The following is a 24669-nucleotide window of genomic DNA, read 5'->3' on the forward strand; positions in this document are numbered from 1 at the left end:
CTGTTCCTGCCTGTTCTGGGACTGGGACTGAGTGCAGTGGAGGCTGCAGGCAGCTCCCTGCCCACTGTGGCAAGGAGCTCTTCCCATAGCCACCTGCACCCAACACGTTACTGCAAGCACTGCCTTGGTGTTTGCTCCAGTAGTTGATTGACAGCCTTCAAACCTCACCTCTTTTGTTCTGGTTTCTTGCCATAATTGTTCAGAATTTGGGCTTTAGCCCCAAATTCTGGGCCTAGAAGGACAGGGAGGGTTGCCAAAAAAACCCCAAATCCCACCTCCCCCAGCTTACAGCCTTCCTGAAGAGGTGTGGGGAGGCTGGTAGGAGTTGTGCTAAGTGGCTGTGGCTTTGCTGTTTCTAATTCTAAAGCTTGATTTGAAGGGTTGGCTTCATGGTGTTTACATGGAGCCTGTGTATAAAAGTCCCCCCTCCGTGCAGAGGGCAGTGGGGAGAGGTGCTGTGTCCCACCAGAAGCGAGCTCAGGCCTGTTGCAGAGCAATTGTCAGCCAAAGGACAGCTTATGTCTGCCATATCATAGGGCTCCTGTTGGGGTTCCATGAAGGTGCCCAGGGTCTGGGCAGGTGTGATCTTGGATTGACACAGCAGGGGTGGAGGTGAGGAAAGAGTGGAGCAGCTCTGCAGTTTCCATGTGGGACTCAAGTGAAACAGTCAAGTACTTTGGGATGAGCTGATCCCTTCTTCCATCCTGGGTTGCCCCTCTGGATCAGTACATCCCACCTGGAAGGTTGTTTGTCTGGATGCTTTGCTAGTGAAACTCCCTGTGGATGCAAATGGCTGTGCTACAGGTTAATTGGATGTGTCTGGCCCTCCATGGACCACGTGGAGAAGTGATAGATGTATAGCAGTTTGATAACTGGTGTGAAGTGGTGACGTGAAGACAGCACATCTCCTGCAAGCCCAGAGCAAACTACCCTGAAAGGGAGAGGCTCAGAGACCATCTGGGCAGGCCCATGCTCTCAGAGCAGGGCTGTTGGATCCAGGTATGTGGTACAACTGTAGGGCCCATTCAGTTGTGCTGGGAACACGAAGCCAAGGGCACTCCACCTGAGCATTCCTTGGAAATGCTGGTTCGTGCCCAGCTGGTTGTGCTGGGGACTCAAATAGGATTTGGGTTTTCTCCCCTGGATGCAGAGTGAGTTTTTGTTTGTACTTTAACTGGAATGGGAAGTGACTTAGTTTTAAAAGGCTTATATGATGGATGCCCAAAGACTTTCCAGATGTTGGGCTTGATCAGACCAAGACTGCTGTGTTCAGAGCTCCTTGCCTGCATCAAACCATTTCCATCTGGCCTGGTGGGAGAGAGGGTTTTATTGCAACTTTACCCGTCTGAGAGGCTTTCTCAACTGGAACTCCTTGCCCAGAGGAACATGCTGGCTGGAAATCATTTGGAGATGGGAATCTCTCAGTGTGTTTGGCTTGGCTGCAGTTTGCCTGGTATCTGCTAAGAGGTGGAATGGGCTGTGTGCGGAGCAGGCGTGCTCCCAGCAGCTGCTTTATGTGGCTGTAGGGACTGACCCACGAGGCAGGGAGGTGGTTACTTCTGCTTTTAAGCATTCATGATTTTTCTTGCCTGCTTCTACAGCTTCAGCTGGTGCAGATAAGCCTGCCTGTTCTTGTGTTTGTGACCAGGAGGGGAGGAAAAGCTGACCCATGTGTTGTTCCCAGCCCTGGCATGCCAAAAATCTGCTTTTATAGGAGCATGTTTATAATGAACTCTGCCAGGAAACATATGGCTTGCTGGAGCCCATGAATGGGAGGTCTGTATGGGGCCCTGTGCTCACCAAGAGCCTTGTGAGGACAAAGAGCAGATGTTGACGTGTGTTACCTGCCCCGTGGCAGCCTGTATCCTCAGGCTGCCACAGGGAGCAGGAGGTGGGCTCAAGGTACTGTGTGCTGCTTGGCTGCTCCAGTGATGGCAGGCAGAGAGGGCAGGACGAGAGGCCAGGCAAGTGGTTTTACTGTGTGCAGCTCTTGATGGCTGCCCTGGCCTGGGGAGGGATGGCCTGCTTCTCTGGGGATGTGGCTGTTGCAGCAGAGGCTAGGTTGGAAGGAGCCCTGGCACTGCAGGCAAGCAAAGAAGTCCTGCTGACAACTTGGGATGATGATTGTGGACAGGGAAAAGAGGAGAAAAAAAAGGATGTGTGGAGTCCATTGGGGCCCAGGTGTCACAGGGACAGTGGGGCTGTGTGTGCTGTGCCTGGCTGCAGTACAAAGGAAAGGCTGTCGGGTGAGAATTGCAGAGCTTTGGTGACTGGGATGATGCTCCCTCATGGCAGCTACTGCCAAACCCTCATGGGCCTGGCTGCTGCTGGGAGTTGCACACTCAGCACATGAGGAGTTAAACCTGCCTGCAGCAGAGCAGCCTTCTCACAGGAGGCTCAGTGCTGCTTCTGGAATAGGAAGCTTCAGATACTTCAGCCCAGTGATTTGACCGCTCAGGATGCTCCAGCCCAGTGATTTCATTGCCCAGGTCACTTCACCCCACTGATTTTGTTGCTCAGGACTCTCCAGCCTGGTGATTTGCTTGCCCAGCCTTTGGAAGCAAAGTGGGGCTTGAACCCAGAGTCTGCTGCTCTTTAATCCAGGAGTGGCTGCAAACAAAGTGCCAGCATTGGAGCCATTCCTGAGGTCTTGGCAACTGAAGGGATTGCTTCCTGCAGACAATGATGTCTAGTAAATTGCTTGTGAGGACAAGATCTGTTTGACAGTGTGTTTTGGGAATGTGTTACTGAAACCTGTGAGAGTCCAGGACCCCACAGCCTAACAAAATCCTCCCTGTGCCTTTTGTAGCTTTGGGATGGAGCACAGGTTGTGGGCTTTTCTGAACATAAGCCTTTGACACTGGAAGTCTGCTTTGGCTCGCTGTCTTTCCCAGAGCACCCGGTGATAAATCAGTCCAGTGTTTGGGGCTGTCCATGTCCATCCTGTGTTGAGCTCCTCTGGGACATGGGACATGAGTGTGAGCTTGTCAGTCCTTTCTGCTGAGGTGTGATGCTCTTTTCCTTCAAGGACTGCCTTTTTTTGTGGCCCTTAGCTCTGCCCCTGGAGTTTCAGGGAGCCAGGTCCTCTTCATAGCCGTGGCCTGGGTTGTTGGTTTTGCTTGGGGTTGGCAGCAGCTCAGCATGCTGCTGAAGGATGCAATGGCAGCCTCAGAGCAATGCTCTGCCTGTGTCTTCCTTGCCTTGTTATAGGTCTATGGAGCTCATCCAGATCTTCCTGTGAGGAACAGCCTGGGTTGATTGCAGAGCCTTTGTTTCCTCAGGGATTTGAGCAATGGCAGTGGCAGAAGCATCAAGGTCATAGTGTGATATGGTGATACATCAGCAATGGATTCTGAGGTGGCAAGAAGTTCTCCCTGCCACCTTGTCTTGCTGAGCTCTGTTCATTAGCTGACACATCCAGAGGTGAAAGTGTCTTTTATTCCTGCTCTTTCAGCCTGAGGCTGAGGGACTGCAGCCTGGGAATGGACTTGAGCTACTCCTGCTGCCCACCTCAACTTGTGGTGGAGACTAGGGCATCTCTGGAGGGGTCACTCCTCTCTCCCAGCTGTATCCCCGGCCTCCTCTCTGCAGGAAAATGCAAAAGCAACTGCAAAGTAGCTAGAGCCTTCCCTAGGGGAGCTGTGGGGATCCTGCCCCTTGGGTGCTGCAAAGGGCCCCAGGGAAACAAAGGTTTGGAGAGCCAAGGAGAGCAGGCTCCTGGCCTGTGTGCTGTAGCATATTCCTGGGGAACATGGCATCTTTGCTAACTGTTAAACAGATGGGAAACAAATGTTCAGCAGTATGTTCTCGAGCTCTCTGTCCAATTAGGTGCTGAGCTGGTGGTGTAAATGCGTCCAGCTCCCACTTCAGAGCTGAAACTCAAAAGCTGGTTCTGCATCCCCAGGCAGCACTGGCTCCACAGTGGAGCTGGGGTAACTGTGAGCATCCCTGCTCTGGGATTTGATGTCATCTCTGCTTTGAGAGGCTGGAACAGACACTGGCCAGCTGCATCCTCTGCCAGAAGAACTCCTTGGGGGAGCTGGCTGTGCTAGGTTTCACAGCTAGCTCCTTCCATCACATCCTAGTACCTATGGGTCCTTGCTTTATTTGTTTCCTTTAAGCCAACTGTCCCCCTCCATCAATAGGCCTCCAGCTGGCAGGGGAGAAGAGGAGGAGGATGGTTCCCATGTGGGGAGGAAGGATATGGTTTGGGTTCTCTGGATTTAGTTGCCCTGGGCACTGTAGGTAAGGTTGTAGCTCGTTTTATCTACTCTTCCAGATGCAGAGCATCTTTGCTGAAGTGCCCCTGGAAGCAAGTATGCAGAATAATGCTCCTGAGGCCTGGCTAAAGAGTGGGGCTGGGCTGCAAACTGCAGGAGCCCCACAGTGTTGGGCTTGCTTTCCAAACCAGAAAACCCTAAACTTGCACAAAACCCTCTCCCCAATCCCATCCCCGTGCTTTTAATTCCTTGTTTGGTTGCAAGTAGCTTTGGGATTACTCATATCCTTGCATCAGCTGTGGTGTCTCAAGGGGCTGGTAACCTAGACTCTTTTGGGTACAAAGTGAAATGGATCCTTTCCTTTTCCCTTTCTGTCCTCTGTCCAGAGCTTTCCTCTCGGTGAGGAGGTGCCCAGGAGCTGGGCACAGGGCATGCCTGAGGGTGGGTGGCTCGGGGTTGAGGGGAGGGTGGATCTCCTGTGGGGCTGGAGAGTGCTGTGGTGTGCATCCAGCTCTGCCTGCCAAGGTCAGCCATGGCCTGCTGAGATCCAGGCCACAACTGACACGTGTGCAAGTGCCCCAGGCAGGCAGGGGACTACTACTCTGTGGCACACGTTCACCACCACCCTGGCTGAGCTTGCCTGTTGCTTCCCCAGCACCACTGTAGGTGAGTGAGATGGCTTTGGAGACACTGGGGATCTGGGGGCTGCGTGGCAGCCCGAGGCCTTGTGGTTGAGGCTGCATTCCCAAGCGATGTCGTTAGGCAAGGAGACAATGATTTTCGGATTGCTTCAAGATGTGGGAGAGACTGGCCTGTCAGGCAGGGCGGGAGATATGTTGCCTGGGCTCCTCAGCTTGCACAGTTGCTCTGCTGGACTACTGGAGTGTGCCCAGGCCAGTGCTGGTGTGGGACTGTATTAAAGCAACATATGGGGAGCCCAGCTCAGATCAAGGCCTGGTTTGTGATGCTGCCTCGTGCCCTTGCAGCCTGACAGATGAGTGTGAAGGTTTAGGCTTGCTGCTGTGGCAGGGATTCACCAGGCAGCATCTGTGGTGCTCTCAGTCCTCTTGTTGTGAAGCAGAAGGTGGGATGGGTGCTTTCACTACCAGAGCTGCCCCAGGGCCACAGACCTTCTAGGCTGCAGCCTTAGAGATGGCTGATCCCCTGGGGGCAAGTCCTGCCACCTCATGTGTTCTTTGGCTGTGTCTCCATGATCACAAAGCCCAGCACCCCACAAGGATCTGCAGTCTGTGAGGTTCGTAGCCTGTTGCCCTTCTTTCTCCATGGCACAGCGTGGGAGGACAGCATCCAGCCTCAGAAGTGAGCACTGAGACATAGGGCTGGGCAGTTGGATGCCACCTCCTTCCCCAAGAGCCCTGTGTGCCCAAGATGTCCCAAACTTGGTGCTCCCCAGGTGGGCTCCCCCAAAACCTCAGCCTGAATTTGCCTGTGCTAGCCTCCAGCTCTGCCATGGCTCCCTCAGATCCTTATTGCTCATTTGGTGCATTTTCTTACATCTCTGCCTGATGAAAACAGGAACACTGGTGTCCCTCAGTTTTCTAGCTCTGGAAGACAACCCCAAACCAAAGCCATTCCCAGGCTGTGCTGCATCCTGCTGCCAAGTTGCTGCAGTAATGCTGTGACAGCACTCGAGGCTGCTGTTGGGCTGGGTGTCCTTTGCCAGAGATGTGGGGAGCCTTTTGCTCCCTGGCAAGCTTATAGGATTGAAAACTTGCTCTGCAGAGCTTCAGGCAGCAGTGACTTAACTTCAAAGGGTTGCTCACAAAGTCTGTCCTGGATGTGGCTTCGCTGGTTTTGTCACCCTGAAATGCTCTGCACATGCTCAGCCCACTGTGGCCTTTGGAGGAGGCTACAAGAGCCAAGTCCTGGGGACACACTAGTCTCAAAGAGTGAAAGGAGATGCGTTTGTGTGGGGTTGGTTTTGGTAGCAGGGGAGGGGGGAGGTTGTCTTACGGGGCTGGTTGTGTTTCCTCGTTGTCCTACCCTGCTTTTGTGGGTTTTTGTTGGTGGTGGCTTAAGTTAGTTGTTTTCTTCCCCAAGTTGAGAGGTCCTGTCTGTTTTGCCCAGGTGAGTGAGCCTTCCCTGTCCTTGTCTCGACCCACAGTGCCCTCCGTTATCTTTTCCCCATCCCACCATGATGAGGAGGGAGCGGGCAAGTGGCTGCGTGGGACTTTGTGCCCCACTGGGAGTAAACCACGACAACTTGGTAGAAATTCAGGCTGGTGATGCAGCTCTTAGTGTGAGTGCATTTCCTGGGAAGCTGCTATTTGCCTCCTTAAATAAATGAAGTTAATTTTGAGCAGAGGAAGATCCCTGCACAAAGGACAGGACTTTGCCTTAAGTATACTGTCAGAGGCGGGATGTGATCTGAGCCTCCTCTCCCATCCTTGTGCGTCCTGCTTGTCTCCTCCCTGCAGATGATTTGCTCTGTGGTGTGTGGGAATGATACCTTGGGGACCTGTAGGTACCAGTGTGACTTCCCTAGGTAATTCACTTAACCTTCATCTGTTACCTCAACAGGAAGGTTTTGCACTGCAGTTAAATATCCTTCGGGCAGAACACCACTGGGTGTTTGCAAGCACTTATCTAATCTGGCTGAAGCTTTCCTGAAAAGCTTTCTGTAGCCACAGTTGAAATGGTTTAAGCCAGAAACATGTGTTGAGGGTTTCTTTTTCTCCCAGCTTGGGGTGGCTTGTGTCTCATACACATGCAGAGAGCGGGTGTTTGCCAGTGCACACATTTGAGACTAAAGCTGACTACCAACAAAATTAGTGTTGCTGGGTACTTTTTGGGGCGGTTCTTGCTAAAGGAAGAGAAAGAGTCACTTCTTTCAGCAGCTCCTAGCAATGTGTCTCAGCCCAGGTTAGCTCATAAAACCACAGCAGAAGCATGCTGGTGTGAAGGCTGTCATCAATCAGGCAGCTCTGGGAGCCTCCCACAGCTGAGGCATGCATGACGATGGCTCTGCCATGCGTTGGTGCTGGGAGAGCCTCTACATGAATGACTGCAACAAGCCAGAGGCATTGTGTTTTTCATTCAGTACCAAGTAGTGATGTCTGTTGGCTTTATACAGGACCAGACTCTGGTATAATGGCATCCCACACAGATAGCCCTCTGCTTGGACAGCTTTCTTGAGCCTCTGTCCCAAGAGCACAGATGAAGTGGAGGGGATGCGTTAAGCCTGCTGACTCCAGCCCTTTCCTGGGCCAGGGCTGCACCACTTTTATGGGCAAGTGAAACGTTTCTCATCTCCAAACTCTGAATTTAGAGTACTGTGAAAAGCTGTAGCCAGCTCTGGACTTCTGGTAGGCTTCCATCTAGCTGCTCCCAGTCTTTCCTTGCAGCCCAAATCTGATAGGTAGTTGGGACTATGTTTTCCAGCATGTGCAGCCAGTCAATCCATGGCACCTTGAATGGTATTGTCAAAAAAACCCTACAAGTTTATAGCTCTTATTGCACTTTAACGCTGATTTATCAGTTAGCTTTGGCACTTGTGTTCATGAGACATTCATCACAGGGATCTCGCTTGAGCTGAATTGGTTGTATCCATAATAGTTTCTCTTGTTTCACCAAGGAGCTGGAGTCCAGTGTTCTCTGACACCTTGTAAAATCGCTGCTTCCCATGTGGAGCTTGTGCCAAGCCTTCATCATGTTCCCTGTCCAGAGAGCTGTGTCCTCCTGCATGGCCATGGGGAATGCTGAGGCAGCAGGTGAATGTGATGAGGCTGCTGAAGCTCTCAGCTGACCGGTGCTGAGATGTGCTCGTGTTGGCAGTGAAAGCAGTTCTGATGCTGTTTAGTTTTATACTGCTAATGATGACAATTTAATGCTTGAAGCACATCTAATTTAAAATATCATGTCTTAATACCCTAATTGCCTACACCTTCAGAGGGAAGTCCCTGATAACTAGCTCCAGCATTAGCATGACTAGTAGCCTCTGACAGCTTTTAGGATGCTGAGAACCCCAGGAGGAGAACTGATCCTTCGTGAGCTTTGTAATGCACACTGTCACCTTGCACATGTTTTGTGCCATCCAGGTGTGGTTTGAGTGGAGATGATGCCCTGAAGCATATCTGTGGAAAAGGCCAGATCCAGCTTCTCTAGGTTCAAACCTTAGTGGAACTGACTGTCCTGTTTCCCTTTGCTCCTATCCGTCTGTCTCAGCAGCCTGTTTTGGCATGAGCTCTGCTCCTGACAGCCTGGAGCTGTTGTGCAGCTAAGCACATAGCTGTGTATTCCCTGGGCTGGAGGTGGTTGCTGCCCTGACAAGTGCTCTTGGTGAGACAGATCTGATGTGTGGGGAACCAGATGTGTGTACCAGTTGTTCATCCTGTGGTGTTGATGAGACGACTGTCCCAGACTGGTGGACAGTTCTTACCTTTTTGGGAGGTGCAGGGCAGATGATGATGGACACTTCACTGTACATGCTGCCCCTGGGAGCACAGTGGCTCCAGATGGGGCTGAGCTCAACATGAGACCCAGGAGGCAGGGCTGAGGCACTGTCTCCAACTCTGTCACTCAGGCCACAAGGGTTAGTCTGTGGCTACTGCTGGTCACCTTAAATGCTGTGAGTGCAGTTGTCTGCCCAGGAGCTATGGAACTTCACCTGGCTGGGGACAATCCCCTGGGAATGTTGCCACCAAGGTCAGTGGCACAATTGTGTGTGTGCTGAAGGTAGAAAGCCAGGCTGCAGTGAGGTCCACATCCGAGGCCCTGCTGTAGGTCGTGGTGCACTGCTGATCCCGTGACCTCCCAGTTCCTCGCTACTCGCTTCCCTGTGGCTTCTTTCGGGTGACTTAAGATTAGATTGACTCCACAGGCCCACCTTGCAAAAGCTGCAAGCAGGAAGGACCTCTGAGCTCTGGACTGCTGTCTCCTCTGCCACAGCATCTTTGGGAAGAAGCTTCTGTGGTTTTCACGGTGGGAGGACTTTGTTTCTGTCTCTATCTGGACTATGGGGAAAGGGTGTTAGCAGACACAGGCTGATGTGCCCCAGCTCCTGGCCGATTTGTGCTTGGAGCTGGGAGATTGGAGCCTCATCCTGGGGATCTGCAGTGCTGGATGAGCTCCTGTGTCTTCTTGCTGCTGCTGTGAGCAGGAGAGCTCTGGCTCGCTGTGCTGGAAGCGTGTCTGGCACTGGGCTGCAGTTGAGCGAGGCTTTGTTTGGCACTCACACTACACAGTGGGCTCCAAAGGCTTTCCAGCATGGAAAGAGCTTGTGAGATTCTCTGGTGATCTAGTTGCTCCCTTCAAAACATCCCCCTCAGAACAGGATCTCCTCCTCTTAGCTCTGGGTGAAAGCAACCACCTTCAGAAGCCTTTTCCTTGCAGTGCTGGGGACGCGGTGCTTTGACTGCTCTCTTCTTCGCCCTCGTGAGAGATTGCTTCCGAGATGCTCGAAATCTGCCTGCCTTGGCCTCTTTCCCTGTAGAGCATGGTGCTGGGAGCAGAGTCCAGCAGCACTCAGCATGTGCTGAATTGCTCTTTGTCTGCTGTCCTTTCTGTGGCCAGCTGGTACCGGGAGCCCAGCGCCTGCTTGGCTGCTTGCGGCCACGCACCAGCCACATTGAGCAATTTGCTCGCCTGGGCCCTTGGCAGCCACGTCAGGCAGTGCTAGGGAAGCACTGTCTGCTCTGTCTCCGGGACCCTGAGCTCTTGGCTGGGGATTAGTGTGTGGAGGAGGATGCGTTGGCTTTTTCACCCTTACAGAGAGAAGCTTCCAGCCCTCCAGAGCCACCCTACAGCTGCTGTCAGGCCACGGGGTCACCCGTTGTGGTTTCTTGTTTCTGCTCCTCCTTGCAAGTGGGCTGAGTCCCCAGCAAGAGCCTGGAGTGTCACTGCTGCATCACCCTCTTGTGCTGTGCTCCAGCAGCTGCTGTGTTTATTCCCATGGGTAGTCCTTCTTCTAGACCAGTTTTTTTCCTCCCTGGGTAACTTCTGAGTAGGTGGAGGTAAGTTGAAGATGTGATCCCAAGGAGGGAGAAGCTTTGAGGAAAGTCTGGAAACAGTCTGTGAGCGTTTCTGATCTGGGACAATCATCATGCATGGCTGAGACTTAGGACATGTCCCAAAAAAAACAGGACAAGAGGAGATCAGAGAAACAGCTGAAGTGCCCAGGAAGCTGCTTGCTCTGGTGTTTTGGTGACTGACTTAGCTCATAAGCTGCGAGACACAGGCTGGAAGTGGGTCATGTGAGTTCCCTCTTCTTGCCCCTGGCCCCAGGGAGCAGAGGTCTCTCTTTGGCCTCTGGCAAGCTTGGACAGTGGAATTTGAGCATAGATTAGTGTAAACTACCTCCTCGGGAATTGTTTTTATCAGATGTGCTTTGGGGTGTGTTTCTCCTAACATGACACTTAGAATCATACAATCATTTTGCTTGGAAAAGACCTTTAGGATCATCAAGTCCAACCCCTCCCCTCACACTGTCGAGCCCACCACTGACCCATGTCCCTCAGCACCTCAGCTACACGCTTTGCAATATCTCCAGGGATGGGGACTCCACCACTTCCCTGGGCAGCCTGGGACAGGGGCTGACAACCCTCTAAGAGAAGCTTTTCCTGCTCCCAATCTAAACCTCTCCTGGTACAACTTGACCCCATTTCCTCTTGTCTTATCATTTGTTATTTGGGAGAAGAGACCAACCTCCACCTCACTACAGGCTTCTGTCAGGTAGTTGCAGAGACTGATCATGTCCCCCCTCAGTCTCCTCCAGAGTGAACACCCCCAGGTCCCTCAGCTGCTTCTTATCAGACTTGTGCTACAGACCCTTCCCCAGCTTCGTTTCCCATCTCTGGACACGCTCCAGCACCTCAGTGTCTGTCTTGTAATGAGGGGCCCAGAACTGAACACGGCACTCAAGGTGCAGCCTCACCAGTGCTGGTTACAGATGGACAATCCCTGGTCCTGCTGGCCACACTATTTCTGATACAAGCCAAGAGACCAGTTTCGCCTGTTCCCTTGGGAACAGCACATACTCCCATCTCACCATCCCCATGCCCTAAACGTGCCCTCCTTTTTCTGTCTTGCAGCTGTGGGCGCTCAGGCAAAGATCCTTTTCACCAAGGAGCCATACTCGCAGGACGCCCTGCACGGCCGCAGCGCCATCCTCCGCTGCGAGGTGGAGGAGCCGGCGGACGTGCAGTTCGAGTGGCTGCAGAATGGGCTCCCCGTTGAGGACACGGAGCAGCGCTTCAAGGAAGGCAGCAACCTCCAGTTTGCTGCCGTGGATCGGCACCGGGACGCCGGGGACTTCCAGTGTGTAGCCAGGAACTCGCTGACAGGGGAGGAGGCCCGCACGGCCAACGCCTCGTTCAACATCAAGTGTGAGTATGGGGGTGAGGGCGGCCAGGCACGGGCTGCCCACCCTGGAGAGGGTGAAGCACTCCCTGGGAGGGGCTTGAGACTAGAAACAGCTTTGCCAGGTTGCGCAAGGGTGGGAGTCAGGCAAGGTTCGGACGGCATCAACCGTGCAAGTGGGATTTCTCTCCAGCTACCGTGTCCTTCGTGCCCTCTAGGCCACTGGTATCTTCTGATGACCCCCCAGGTTCTCAGAGATGCTTTCAAAGAATCGTTTTGGTTGGTAAAGACCTTTAAGACCATGGAGTCCAACCCCTCCCCTCACACTGCCAAGCCCACCACTAACCCATGTCCCTCCAGCAGCTCAGCTGCACGGCTTTGCAATGTCTTCACCACCTCCCTGGGCAGCCTGGGACAGTGTCTAACAATCCTCTCGGGGAAAAAGTTCTTCCCTTCTCCTGATACCTGCCCCATTTGTACATACGAAATGGAGATGTTAGTACACCGTGTGTCTGGAGCACTGCAGATCCTTCCAGAGCCCCCTCTTATCCCACAGAGAACAGCCACGCAGGGCAAAGTGAGACACTTGGAGGGTGGGTGTCTCTTTACTCTGCGCTGGCATGAGGGCTTACGTGTCTCTAAGCATGCTCAGGCCCTTGCAGCCTGCTCTGTGGCGGGTTGTTTTTAAGCGAGTCAGCGTCCACCTGGGTTTTGTAGGTTTGGAGAGCCAGCGGTGCTGACTTTCTTTGATCCCCCAGGGATCGAGACAGGCAGTGTGGTGCTGAAGCAGCCAGGCAGCACAGCTGAGATCCAGCCCTCCTCCGCCGTGGTGCTGCGGTGTCACATCGACGGCCACCCGCGGTAAGGGTTGCCTCCCAAGGAGTGGGCCCTGCCGGGGGTCCCCCTGCACCTCCGCTGCCTGCTCTTCCCCTCTCTCTCTTTCTCTGTCTCTCTCTCCTCTCTCCTGCGAGGACTCGGTAGAGTCTAGGGAAGGCGAAAGGCAGGATTGAGCCTGTGGCTGAGCACCGGGGGAGAAGGCAAAATGGCTTCCTCGGAGCCGCCTAGCGAGGAGCACAGTAAGGACGGGCCGTCACGGCCCGGTCGCTGAGCTGCTTCGTGTGCCGCCGTCACTCGCCGTCGCTTCCCACTCATGTCCCGTCCACTCGGCTGCATGTCTCATGGCTTCGTGTGTGTGCTGGGGCCGGAGAGCCAGGGAAAAGGGGCCATGTCCGGGCTGTCTCCTCCGCACACATGCTGTCTGGGGAGCCACGCCGGCGCCCCTGCACGCACTCACGCTCTCGGCTCTGCCTTTGCAGCCCCACGTGGCAGTGGTTCCGGGACGGCAGCCCCATCCCCGACGGCCGCAGCGCCTATGCCGTCAGCAACAAGGAGCGAACGCTGACCCTGCAGAGCGCCAGCCCCGACGACAACGGCCTCTACTACTGCTGCGCCCGCAGTGCCGTCGGCTCCGTCTGCAGCCGCGACAACTTCACGCTCAATATCATCGGTGAGTTGCGTCTCGGCTGCTCAACTGTTTTAGAGCTCTGCTAACGGCTGCAGGGGAAGTGTCAGCCTCGTGTAACCCTGTGCGAAGCCTCTGGCTAGACACAGGTCTGACACACCAGGCCAGGTCTGATGAGGAGCAGCTGAGGGAGCTGGGGGTGTTCAGTCTGGAGAAGAGGAGGCTGAGGGAAGACATCATCAGTCTGACAGGACTACCTGACAGGAGCCTGTAGTGAGGTGGGGGTCGGTCTCTTCTCCCAAATAACAAATGATAAGACAAGAGGAAATGGGGTCAAGTTGTACCAGGAGAGGTTTAGATTGGGGAGTAGGAAAAGCTTCTCTTAGAGGGTTGTCAGCCCCTGTCCCAGGCTGCCCAGGGAGGTGGTGGAGTCCCCATCCCTGGAGATATTGCAAAGCCATGTAGCTGAGGTGCTGAGGAACATGGGTTAGTAGTGGGCTTGGCAGTGTGAGGGGAGGGGTTGGACTCGATCTTAAAGGTCTTTTCCAACCCAAATGATTCTGTGATTCTATACAGGTGTTAAATTTGTCCCTGCCTCTTTCTGGAGCAGGTCTGTGCTGTCATCTCTGGGACTGGAGCACCAGGGTCCTCCCTCCTTCAGCGAGGTTTGGACCCTGGAGGTTGTGGGTTTTGTTACCTGTGCCACAGGGATGAGAAGCCCTGCTGGCATTGAGAGGCAAGGTCCAGGGAGGGCAAGAGATGTTGATCTTAGAGAGGTATTTGGAATTGGACAAGGGGATTTGCAATCCCAGGGACAGGTTTGATCTGTTTACTGGGAGACGGGCGTGCTGAGGCACTTGCTGAAAGGAGAAAGGGCTTTCCCCAGAGCAGCTACTGCATGTAGCTCCTGTGTGACCACAGCCACACTGGCATGTCTGCCTGCTTTGGGCATGCAGTGTGCTCAGCTCTTCTTTGGGATTCCCCCAGAGGGACACCACAGGCCGCTCTGCTCTTCTCACCCTCCCGTGGTTTGTGCCGTTGCAGACGAGAGCTTTCCTCAGGCAGTGATCGTCCCGCAGGACCTCATTGTGACCAAGAATGAAGAGGCCATGTTTGACTGCCAGTTTGCAGCCGTGCCCCCTCCCACGCAGGAATGGCTCTTTGAAGACAGCCCCATCACCAACAAATCAAAGTAAAAGGGACCTTGGTGATGAGGGCAGGGCTGGGAGGAGAGGGGTCACCGTGTTCCAGAAGGAACAGAGAGAGGCCGAGCCCTGGCCGTGCCCGAGGGCGAGCCTTTCAACAGCAGGCTGGCCGTTGGGGTTGGTTTCTCAGCTTGGCTGCCTTGGGTTTAGCAGGACCCTGGTACCTGTGCGTGGCTTTTGTCTGCGTAGTAAGTGATTTGTCCTCAAATGAATCTGAGGGGCTGTCAGTCCTCGATGCCCACAAGCGAAGATCCCCAGAGCCAGGGGTGTCTCCCAGCCTCACACATCTGTGTGTGGTGATTTCTTGGAGCCAGGGACAGCTCAAGACGTCTCCAGACGTCCACTTACGACAATTCCCAGAGTCAGGGCCATGCTGCAGTCCCAGATGCACACTGGTGGTGGGTGATCTCCAGACTCCGGGACACCTCCCCTGAAGCCCCTGTGGCCCCTGTCTGTCTCACACCTCCAGGCACCAGCGCCTGGTGATGCCCAGAGCCAGGCATGTTTGTGAGCCCCACCTACGTGTGGGGCAGTCCCCACAGCCCTCAACACTTCTCAGCCAGTTTCTGCCATCTGGGTGCCAGTTTCCCAGTGGCCTGGCAGCTCCCGGGCGCCACCTTGTGCCCTCTGCACCCCTTCTCCAAGCTGGCCCACTCTGGTGATGCATCTTTTGGTAGGAGCCAGCTTTTCTTCAAGGAACAGGCTTCCCTCAGCTCGTTCCTTCCACACAGCATATGTCCCACCATCTCTAGTTTATGTGTGTTGCTCCCCCAAGCTTTCACTTGGCACAAAGTCTGTCTCTTGGGCTCATGTAGGACATCACAGGGCTGTGGCTCTGGCCATGTGTCCCTCAGATGTCCCCCTGAGCCCTGCCTCTCCCCACGTGCCCAGGACCACCGTATTTGCCAATGGCTCCCTGCTGATCACCCAGGTGAGGCCTCGCAGCACCGGCGTCTACAAGTGCGTTGGCCACGGGCAGAGGGGGAAAGATCTTGTGCTGAAGGCGACTCTGCGGCTAGCAGGTGAGGTCCTGGGGCTGGTGGCAGCGTGGGCAGTGGGTCCCAGAGCTGCAGTGGCACTCCAGACAACATGGCAAGGGGTCAATAAGTGGAGGAACTGCTTGGTTTATCTGCAGGTGGCTCATCCTTGCTGCCTGGGTGAGGGGAGCAAACACAGTAGCGTATGTTGGCTCCCTGCCTCGGCCGGTGTCTTGCAGAGGGATGGTGCTGCTGCTGGGTTGGCCCCGTTTGAGCCCTGCTGTCTGTTGCTCCTCTCAGAGATCGAAGACATGGCACCCTTCTCCCCGAAGGTGCTGACGGCGAACCAGGGGCACCACGTGGCCTGTGCCGCCCCCCGAGGCGTACCCACCCCCCAGGTCTGGTGGGAGAGGAACCAGGAGCGAGTCCCCACTGCTGGCAGGGTGCACCAAGAGGGAGAGCAGCTCGTTTTCACCAGCATCACCGAGGCGGATGCGGGCACCTACACTTGCCGTGCCGCCAACAAGGCCGGAGAGAAGAAACAGGAGCTGAGCATCACTGTGGCTAGTAGGCACATTCCTGAGAGAGACTGGGAGCAGGGAAAGGGGCTGGGGAGGGGGTTGGTGTGAGCTGGAGCAATGCCTCGCTGATAGAGAGGCACATGGCTTGTGGCTGGGCTGCTGGGCTACGGGGGGCTGGCCCAAGGGGCAGCAGGCAGTCCAGCATAACTGCTTGCCCTCGTGCCCAGCGGTACCCAAGTGGGTGGAGATGCCAAAGGACAGCCAGCTGGAGGAGAGCAAGCCAGGATACCTGCACTGCCTCAGCAAGGCCTCCCTGAAACCCACCGTCACCTGGTACCGCAACGGCGTCTCCATATCTGAGGTGAGGCCGTGGGGTGAACCCCCTGCCTGCTCGTGGGCGTTCCTGCTGGGTGCCTGCTCAGCTTCAACCTTGCTCCTAAGCCCAGCATCCCCGTCTTACTGGTGTATGGTCATACAACATCTCTAGCCACTTAGCTGGCAGAGAGCCCTGTGCTTCGGGGCACTGACAAGAGAGGTGTCCCTCAGAGGGATGCTACTGCAGCTTATCCCTGTGGGCTGTGCAGGGCTGTGTGTGTCTGAGGCACGGTGTGTGTGCAGGGAGGGTCAAGAAGAACCCCAAGCCAAGGTCTGAGCCCGAAGGGCTGGTGACAGTGTCATTTCTGCCTTGCTCCCCTCCCTCCCCATGGGCAGGACTCGCGGTTTGAGATCTCTGAGAACGGGACGCTGCGCATCAATAACGTGGAGGTGTACGACGGGACCATGTACAAGTGCGTGAGCAGCACGCCCGCCGGCAGCATCGAGGGCTACGCGCGCGTGCACGTGCTGGGTACGCCCCCAGGCACCCCCCAGCCTCCCTTCCCGCCTGTCAGAGCGCGGGTGTGATGCCCCTGGCTCCGGTGCCTCCTGCACCCAAGGCTGGGGGCAGGCAGTGAGCCGACAGCACGTGTGTCCCTCTCGCAGAGAAGCTGAAGTTCACGCCGCCGCCGCAGCCGCTGCAGTGCATGGAGTTCGACAAGGAGGTGACCGTGTCCTGCTCAGCCACTGGCCGGGAAAAACCCACCATCCAGTGGACTAAAACAGGTAAGAGAGGCGGTGGAGGGAAGGATCCGAGTCCTTTTCTCACCTGGTGCTCGGGGAGCTGCTCCCAGCTCCGCCACGGGCAAAGCAGCACGGTGTGCCCCGCAGATGGGAGCAGCCTGCCGTCCCACGTCAGCCACAACGCCGGCGTCTTGGCCTTCCACAAGGTGAGCAGGAGCGACTCGGGGAACTACACGTGCATCGCCTCCAACAGCCCGCAGGGAGAGATCCGCGCCACCGTGCAGCTCGTGGTGGCAGGTGAGGGCTCTGCGGAGCAGGGGTTTGCCTGGCTGCCGCCCACCCCGCCGTGCCCCTGCGGAGAGGGACGGCTCTGCTCTGACCCCGAGCTCTGCCCTGCGCTCAGTGCTTTGCGTGCAGGCCGAGAGGGCGTGTGGCACTGTGCCAGTGCTGCTCCCTTCTGGGAGCTCAGCGCCTTCCGCAGGAGCTGACAGCCTCCGTGTCGGCCTCTGTGCTTTCAGTTTACGTCACCTTCAAGCTAGAGCCGGAGCACACGACGGTGTACCAGGGGCACACAGCCATGTTCCAGTGCCAGGCAGAGGGGGACCCAGTGCCACACATCCAGTGGAAAGGGAAAGACAAGATTTTGGATCCTGGCAAGCTCCTGCCCAGGTACGCAGCCTCCATTCCAAACTGGAACGTGTTGTGGCAGGGTGTTCCCCGTGCCCAACCAGCACGCTGGTGCCAGTGGGGCAGTGTCTGCTTCCCAGCTTGTGGGGCACAGTTGTCCCCGTGTCCAAGGGCCTAGACTCTCCAGGTGCTGGGGTTACCCTTTCTGCCACAGCCTGCCAAGCCTCAGTTGAGCTGCAACCATTTGCTATCGAGCGTGGTTACAACCTGAGACTCGAGACGATTGCACCAGGGACATGAGGCTGAGGCATCCTGGGGCGATGGTGGGGCTGTGGGTGCTTCGAGCCTACCTCTGCTTTCTGATGCTTGCAAAGGGCTCTGTGTGGTTGGCAGGATTCAGATCATGCCCAATGGCTCCCTGGTGATTTACAATGTCACCACCAAGGACTCCGGGAAATACACCTGTATCGCTGGCAACAGCTGCAACATCAAACACCGCGAGGCCTCCCTGTATGTCGTAGGTAAGAGAGGTGCCCAGCGCAAGCACATGGCCTCCTGCCATCCCTTGGGGGGCTCCTGCCATCCCTGGATGGCTCCTGGGTGCCAGGTCACGCCTGCTGAGGACACCCCATCACCAGGCTACAGCACAACGTGGCCTGCACTGTGGTAGTGGGAGGGATTGGGAGGGGACTGCTATTCTCATTCCTCCAGCACGTTCCTGAGCAGCATTTGGGAAATCCCTCATGGCTTGGATGTTCTCTGCCCCGCAGACAAGCCATCAGCAGAAGAGGATGAGGGATCTGGCAACCACACTCCCTACAAGATGATCCAGACCATCGGGCTGTCGGTGGGGGCAGCTGTTGCCTACATCATCATCGTGCTGGGGCTGATGTTCTACTGTAAGAAGCGGAGAAAAGCCAAGAGGCTGAAGAAGCACCCGGAGGGCGAGGAGCCCGAAATGGAGTGTTTGAACGGTGAGGCCAGCACCTCTGGGGGTGAGGGCTTTGCTGCCAGCCCCTCACCCCCTTGGGCTGGAGGGGCTGAGGGGCAGGGAGCTCCCTGAGGACTCTTCCTACCAGCTGAGAAATGAGCTGTTAGAGAGTAATGTAGAGGAAGGGGACCTGGGGGTCCTGGTGGACAGCAGCATGAGCATGAGCCAGCAATGTGCCCTTGTGGCCAAGAAGGCCAATGGCATCCTGGGGTGTATTAGAAGGGCTGTGGGCAGTAGGTCCAGAGAGGTTCTCCTCCTCCTCTACTCTGCCCTTGGGAAACCACACCTGGAGTATTGTGTCCAGTTCTGGGCCCTGCAGTTCCAGAAGGACAGGGAGCTGCTGGAGAGAGTTCAGTGCAGGGCCACAAAGATGATGAAAGGAGTGGAGCATCTCCCTTCTGATGAAAGGCTGAGGGAGCTGGGGCTCTTCAGCTTGGAGAAGAGGAGACTGAGGGGTGACCTCATTAATGTTTACAAACAGATAAGGGGCAAGTGTCAGGAGGAAGGAGCCAGACTGTTCTCAGTGATGGCCAATGATCAGACAAGGGACAATGGGTGTAAGCTGGGGCATAAAAAGTTCCAAAGAAACATAAGGAAAAGCTTCTTCCCTGTTCAGGTGAGGGAGCACTGGCACAGGCTGCCCAGGTGGGTTGTGGAGTCTCTTTCTCTGGGGACATTCCAAAGCCACCTAGAGGAGTTCCTGTGTAACCCACTCTAGGTGTTCCTGCTCTGGCAGAGGGGGTGGACTGGATGATCTTTTAAAGTCCCTTCCAACCCTTAAGATTCTATGGTTCTATGATTCTTGCTCTTGTTTTCATCTGTGGCTGGTGGCAGAGCTGTTGCCATGTGAGAAACAGGCAAGTTCCTGTGCAGCCTGCATCCCAGCCCCATGTGGTGGCCATCTTTGTGTGCTGAGTTATGTATGGTTGCTGCTTTCCAGCATGCCCAGGGGAGGGGAGTTCCCCAGTTGCAATGTAAGGAAATTAGTAGTGTTCTGCCAGCCTGTTCAAATCACAGCTTCACAGCTCCTGGTGCTGGAGGGAAGGCTTTTCACTGAACAGCCCTGAACTCTGCTGTGAGCTCACCCTGTTATCTCTGAAAGCTTTGAGCATCTATAGCATGCTCCAACAAGGACTTCTGGAACATAACATGTTATCTGAAAACCATCTCTGCTTTTCAAGCTTGTCACCTGTCAGCTCTGCATTGGAACACAGAGCTCTTCTGCACTCATTCCTGCAAGTGCCTTTTCAGGTGGCACTTGTTGCCTTTCTGCAGTGCAGAGCCTTAGCAAGGACTGGGTGCATCCAGCTTTGCAGAGTGCTGCAGCTCTGCTGCATCCTCTTCCCAGCTGTGCCACTGCCTTCAGTTCCCTGTCCACAGGGCTCACTCTGGAGAGAGCCCAGGCAGCTCCAGGCTCAGCCCACCACTGTGCATGGGACATGGGGTTGCTTTGCCCAGGCCTCACGTTGTATCTCTGGCTGTACTGCCCAGTGCTTGGTGTGCCTCTGCAGCTGGCCTCTGCCTTTGCTGCCAGCTCCCTTGGCAGCTTTGGCAAACAGCTGCAAGCAGTGCCCCTTCTCTCCATCTCCATCCCCCAATCTCTCTGATGAGGAAAGGCTGAGACCTGGGGCTGTTGAGCCTGGAGAAGGCTGAGGGGGGACCTTATGGATTTTGTCCTGTTCACTGGCTTCTGTTTGTACCAGAGGAAATTTCTGGTGGAGTTCCTAAGCAGAGAGCTTGCTGGGGTTGGTTGTGAGGACAGTGCTTCCTAGCACTGCTTTAATCCAGGCAGCAAAAGATCTGGACTGACAAGTCCAAGATTACCAAGGACATGAGCATCACTGTCTCGCGGGGAAGTGAGCAGGAGCCAGGGGCTCAGGCTGCAGCAGCAGGAGCCAGGGTCTCAGGCTGCAGCAGCCGGTGCCAGATAGACTTGAAAGTCTCTTGAGCATCAGGATATTGGGGTTCTAAGTGAGCAGAGTCCTCTCTACTCTCTCTGCCTCTCCAGCTCCTGCTGCTGCTCTGCAGGGTTCTGTCAATGGTAGTTTGGATGTAGCAACTCCTTTGGGATGACTGAGTGGCATGGGGACGGACAAGGCCAGATGGGGCTGTTTGGCTCAGAGACCAAAGCCATTGCTCAGTATCTGATTACAAGGGTGGCTGCGGGGCTGCCAGAGATGGGGCCGAACCTGAGCCCAGAGGGAACAACTGTGTGGAGGCCACTCAGTTGCCTGGGGCTGGAACATCAAGCTGGGGTGCTTGGAGCCAGCCGTGGGTGCCCAGGAGAGGCTGATCGCCAGCATGATGTTCTCCACACAGCCCTGGCAGGATGCTGAAGCCATTTGTGCTTCTCTCACAGGTGGGGCTTTGCTGCAGAATGGGCAGATGACAGCAGAGATCCAGGAAGAAGTGGCCTTGACCAACCTGGGGAGCAGCTCTGGGGCCAGCAAGCGGCACAGTGCTGCCGACAAGATGCACTTCCCACATTCCAACCTGCAGACAATCACCACCCTGGGTATGCTGAGCCACCCTGACCCCACTCCCACAGGAAACCTGCAGCTGAACCTCCAGCACACCCCAGAAAATGAGATGGGATGCAGGAGGCCCTGCAGCCAGCGGGCTGTCATATATGGCGTCCTAACATGTGCTGTCTTCTCGTGCTGCTCTACACTTCCAGGCAGGGGGGAGTTTGGTGAGGTGTTCCTGGCCAAGGCAAAAGGTGCAGAGGATGGCGAGGGTGAAGCGCTGGTGCTGGTGAAGAGCCTGCAGACGAGGGATGAGCAGCTGCAGCTGGACTTCAGGCGAGAGGCAGAGATGTTTGGCAAGCTGAACCACTCCAACGTGGTGCGGCTGCTGGGGCTGTGCCGCGAGGCAGAGCCGCACTACATGGTCCTGGAGTATGTGGACTTGGTAAGGGCCCTGCCAGCACTGCCTCCAGGGAGGAGGAGGAGGGGTGGGCATGGGGCCTGCAAGTGTGACGTGGTGCAGGCTGCAGCAAGGGCAAGAGAACTGTAGAGAGACCAGAGTGGGCTTACTACTGTTCCCACCACGTGGAGGAGTCTCAAGGAGGGGGAGTGGGATGTCTCCTGCAAGACCTGGAGGTGACTTCATCCTCTTCCACATTCTCTTGATTTCTGGTTTATGCCCAGGATTCAGCTGAATAAATTAAGCTGTGGGATTTCATGCTGCAGAATGGCTGCAAATGCTAAGTTCAAGTGAGGGAAACCCATCTGGGGCCTGAAAAACCTCCTGGAAACACCTGGCCTTGACCTTGTCCAGTTGAGGCCCAGAAGTGAGATACTGGCTCGTCTTATAGGGAAGGGACCAGGAGGATAGGCAGGGACTGTGGCCCAGGAGATGAGAATCTGTGGGCTTGCCACATCCAGGCACCGAGGTGGCTGTCAGCGTGGCAGGGTGCTGCTCCTCTCTGAGTTGCTGTCTGTCTCCCAGGGGGACCTGAAGCAGTTCCTGAGGATCTCCAAGAGCAAAGATGAGTCTCTGAAGCCGCAGCCCCTCACTACCAAACACAAGGTGACAGTGCAGCTTCGGAAGCGCTGTGGGGCTGGGGACCATGAGGAGGGCAGCCCAGTGCTGACGTCTCCTCTGGGGTCAGGTGTCTCTCTGCACGCAGGTGGCCCTGGGCATGGAGCACCTCTCCAACGGCAGGTTCGTGCACCGGGACTTGGCGGCCAGGAACTGCCTGGTCAGCGCCCAGAGGCAGGTCAAGGTGTCGTCCCTGAGCCTCAGCAAGGACGTGTACAACAGGTGGGCCGGGAGCTTGGCGGGGGAAGGGGAGGGGGCGGGCTGGCACGGGGCTCACCGCCCGCCTGTCCTGTCCCGCAGCGAGTACTACCACTTCCGCCAGGCCTGGATCCCGCTGCGCTGGATGCCGCCCGAGGCCGTGCTGGAGGACGAGTTCTCCACCAAGTCGGACGTCTGGTCCTTCGGGGTGCTCATGTGGGAGGTCTTCACGCACGGGGAGATGCCCTACACCTCGCTGGCGGATGATGAGGTCCTAGCAGGTATGCTGGGGTGCCTCGTGCCATCCCTGCCTCCTCCTTTGGGGTGGCTGGGCCGAACGGGCCATGTGACGTCCTCCCTTCTGGGCGTGGGGAGGTGCTGCCCTCCTCGCACCCCGCAGCGAGCATCCCGCCTCCTCCCGCCGACCCTTTGGGCTTTGCTTTTGCCTCAGGCCTGCAGTCGGGAAAGACGAAGCTGCCGCAGCCCGAGGGCTGCCCGTCCCGGCTGGCCAAGCTGATGCAGCGCTGCTGGGCGCCCAGCCCCAAGGACCGGCCCTCCTTCAGCGAGCTCGCCAGCGCCCTGGCCGACAGCCCGCCCGACAGCAAGGCCTGAGCGGCCCCTGGCCGGGGCAGGGCCGCGGGATGGAGCTGCCCGGCTCGGCCCCTCGCCGAGCCCGACACCCCGGCGCCGAGCTCGGCACCAGCGGCTGCTGGACTCAAAGCACAAGCCAGTGTACCCCAGCCCCATCGCCCTTCTCCTCCACGGGGCCCAAAAAACAACCTCTTGCTCTCCGCCTGCCCAGCCCGGCGCCCGTGGGCTGCTGGCATGGATGGAGCACAGCTCCCATCACCCAGCCAGAGCTGGGCTCCAGCATCCGATCCTCCATCCCAGCTCCTCTCACCCGTCCACAACTGGGCTCCAGCACCAGATCCTCCGTCCCAGCTCCCCCATACGCACCCTGAGCTGGGCTCCACTATCAGATCTTGCATCCCAGCTCCCCTCACCCGTCCACAACTGGGCTCCAGCACCAGATCCTCCGTCCCAGCTCCCCCATGCCCACCCTGGGCTGGGCCCCAGCCCCAGGCCCTCGCTCCCAGCTCGCCGGTGCGTGCCCGCCTGGCCCGGGCTCCCTCGCCATGCGTCTCCCCGCCCGTCTGTGCTAGGCATGTCTGCCTTCCCCCACACAGGCCAGCCAGCAGGAACACAAAGTGCCTGGCATATGAAGGAGCTCACAACCTTTCCCCAAGTACCCTGTGCCTTTTTTTTTGTACGACTCTGGGCAGCGCCCCTCTCCCTCTTTTCTCTTCCAGAGTGCTGACTCGTCCCTACCATAGTATTTCTGTTACTGGAATGCAACCTAGAGTGGATTAGTTTGTTTGCTTGAGTGGAGGGTACCGCAGCCAAGAAGGGTTGGATTTTGGTGGGTTTTTATGTGCTGCTCTCAATAAAGAAGGCTTTTTTTTTTCCTGGGGGTTGTTTTGGTCTTTATGACACTGTCAGATGGCTGCTTGGACTGTTTGCCTCCCCACGTTTGGTTCTTGGGGTGAGTTGGGGGCTGAGTTCTGTCTCCCTGTGTTTTAACCCTTTCCCACCCCCTTCCCAGATGGATCTGAGGTGCCTTTCCCAGCCTGTTGTGCCCTGAGGGGTCACTGTGCCTCAGCACTCACTGCTTCTCTGAGCAGTCATGGGTTTACTCTCCGAGAGGGCCATGGTGACAGGAAAATGTCCCTCCCTGCAAGCAGCTGCTCAGGGACATGTTGCCAGGCTACCCCCCATCCCCCTCAGCTCAGGTAGCCAAGCTTCTGTAGGAACCTTTCTCTCTTGTGCTCAGGCTGGTTGCACCCTCTCCTGGGGCTTGGGGCAGCTCTGCAGATAGCTCTGGGTTGTATTTTCACACAGGGAGGTTTTTGGCTCCTGCTTCTTCTAAGCCAGGAGGCAACAGGGCCCGATCTGGATGGGGGACACTGCAGGGGGCTCCTACTGTCACATGTGGACACATGGCCCTGAGCAATGGCAGGGTCCTGGCAGCTTCTTATTTTGGGAAGGGTATCACAAATACCTTTGTGATAAACAAGAAGAACCCTTGTGCCCTTGGCTCATGACTGTGAGCCAAGCCTTTTCCCATGGAGCCAGTGCAGATGGAGCATGAAGAGGGTTCTGAGCTTAGATTTGGTCCAGGGTTTGGGAACAGAGGAGGTCTGGGTGCAAGCAAGCTTGGTGGCTACAGAGGCGAGTTCTCCAAAGTGTTTGTCCCTTTCCTGACACTTGTGGTGTGTCTTGTGTATCTTTGCTCTGGGTAATCTAAGATGTGGCTGAGGGCTTGCTGTTGGGCCCCTCTCTCCTCCCTAGACCTCATGCTGCTTTGCACAGGGGGCTTGCCAGCAGGTTATCACCACCCTGAGCCCTTGCTGCCTCTATGACCCTTCTGCAGCTGGCTTGGCCTGGGGCTACTGGCATTATCTGCACTGGGAGGAGCTGTTAGAGGTCTCAGGAGGTGCCTTCTCTTCCCCTTGCAGCTCACATCCCTCTTGTCACTCCTCCCAGCCCTT

General features: G+C 56.2%; 1 protein-coding gene across 2 annotated transcripts in view; it reads left to right on the top strand.

Moving 5' to 3' along the window:
• PTK7 (protein tyrosine kinase 7 (inactive)) overlaps positions 1–23570 on the top strand; it is a 36979-nt gene extending 13409 nt beyond the window's left edge. For both annotated transcript variants that reach the window (XM_061989074.1, XM_061989073.1), the window contains exons 2-20: positions 11270–11563; positions 12296–12398; positions 12854–13044; positions 14044–14191; positions 15096–15226; positions 15482–15748; positions 15930–16063; positions 16414–16549; positions 16684–16803; positions 16909–17058; positions 17280–17430; positions 17782–17909; positions 18159–18362; positions 20739–20894; positions 21057–21289; positions 21830–21910; positions 21993–22144; positions 22223–22401; positions 22572–23570. In XM_061989074.1, coding sequence (XP_061845058.1) covers positions 11270–11563; positions 12296–12398; positions 12854–13044; positions 14044–14191; positions 15096–15226; positions 15482–15748; positions 15930–16063; positions 16414–16549; positions 16684–16803; positions 16909–17058; positions 17280–17430; positions 17782–17909; positions 18159–18362; positions 20739–20894; positions 21057–21289; positions 21830–21910; positions 21993–22144; positions 22223–22401; positions 22572–22732 — 3119 coding nt within the window. In that variant the 3' untranslated portion in view covers positions 22733–23570. The remainder of the gene's footprint in view (positions 1–11269; positions 11564–12295; positions 12399–12853; positions 13045–14043; positions 14192–15095; positions 15227–15481; positions 15749–15929; positions 16064–16413; positions 16550–16683; positions 16804–16908; positions 17059–17279; positions 17431–17781; positions 17910–18158; positions 18363–20738; positions 20895–21056; positions 21290–21829; positions 21911–21992; positions 22145–22222; positions 22402–22571) is intronic.
• The last annotated feature ends 1099 nt before the right edge of the window (positions 23571–24669 follow it).

This window comes from Colius striatus, chromosome 2 (assembly GCF_028858725.1).
Source record: "Colius striatus isolate bColStr4 chromosome 2, bColStr4.1.hap1, whole genome shotgun sequence".
Lineage (NCBI taxonomy): Eukaryota > Metazoa > Chordata > Aves > Coliiformes > Coliidae > Colius > Colius striatus.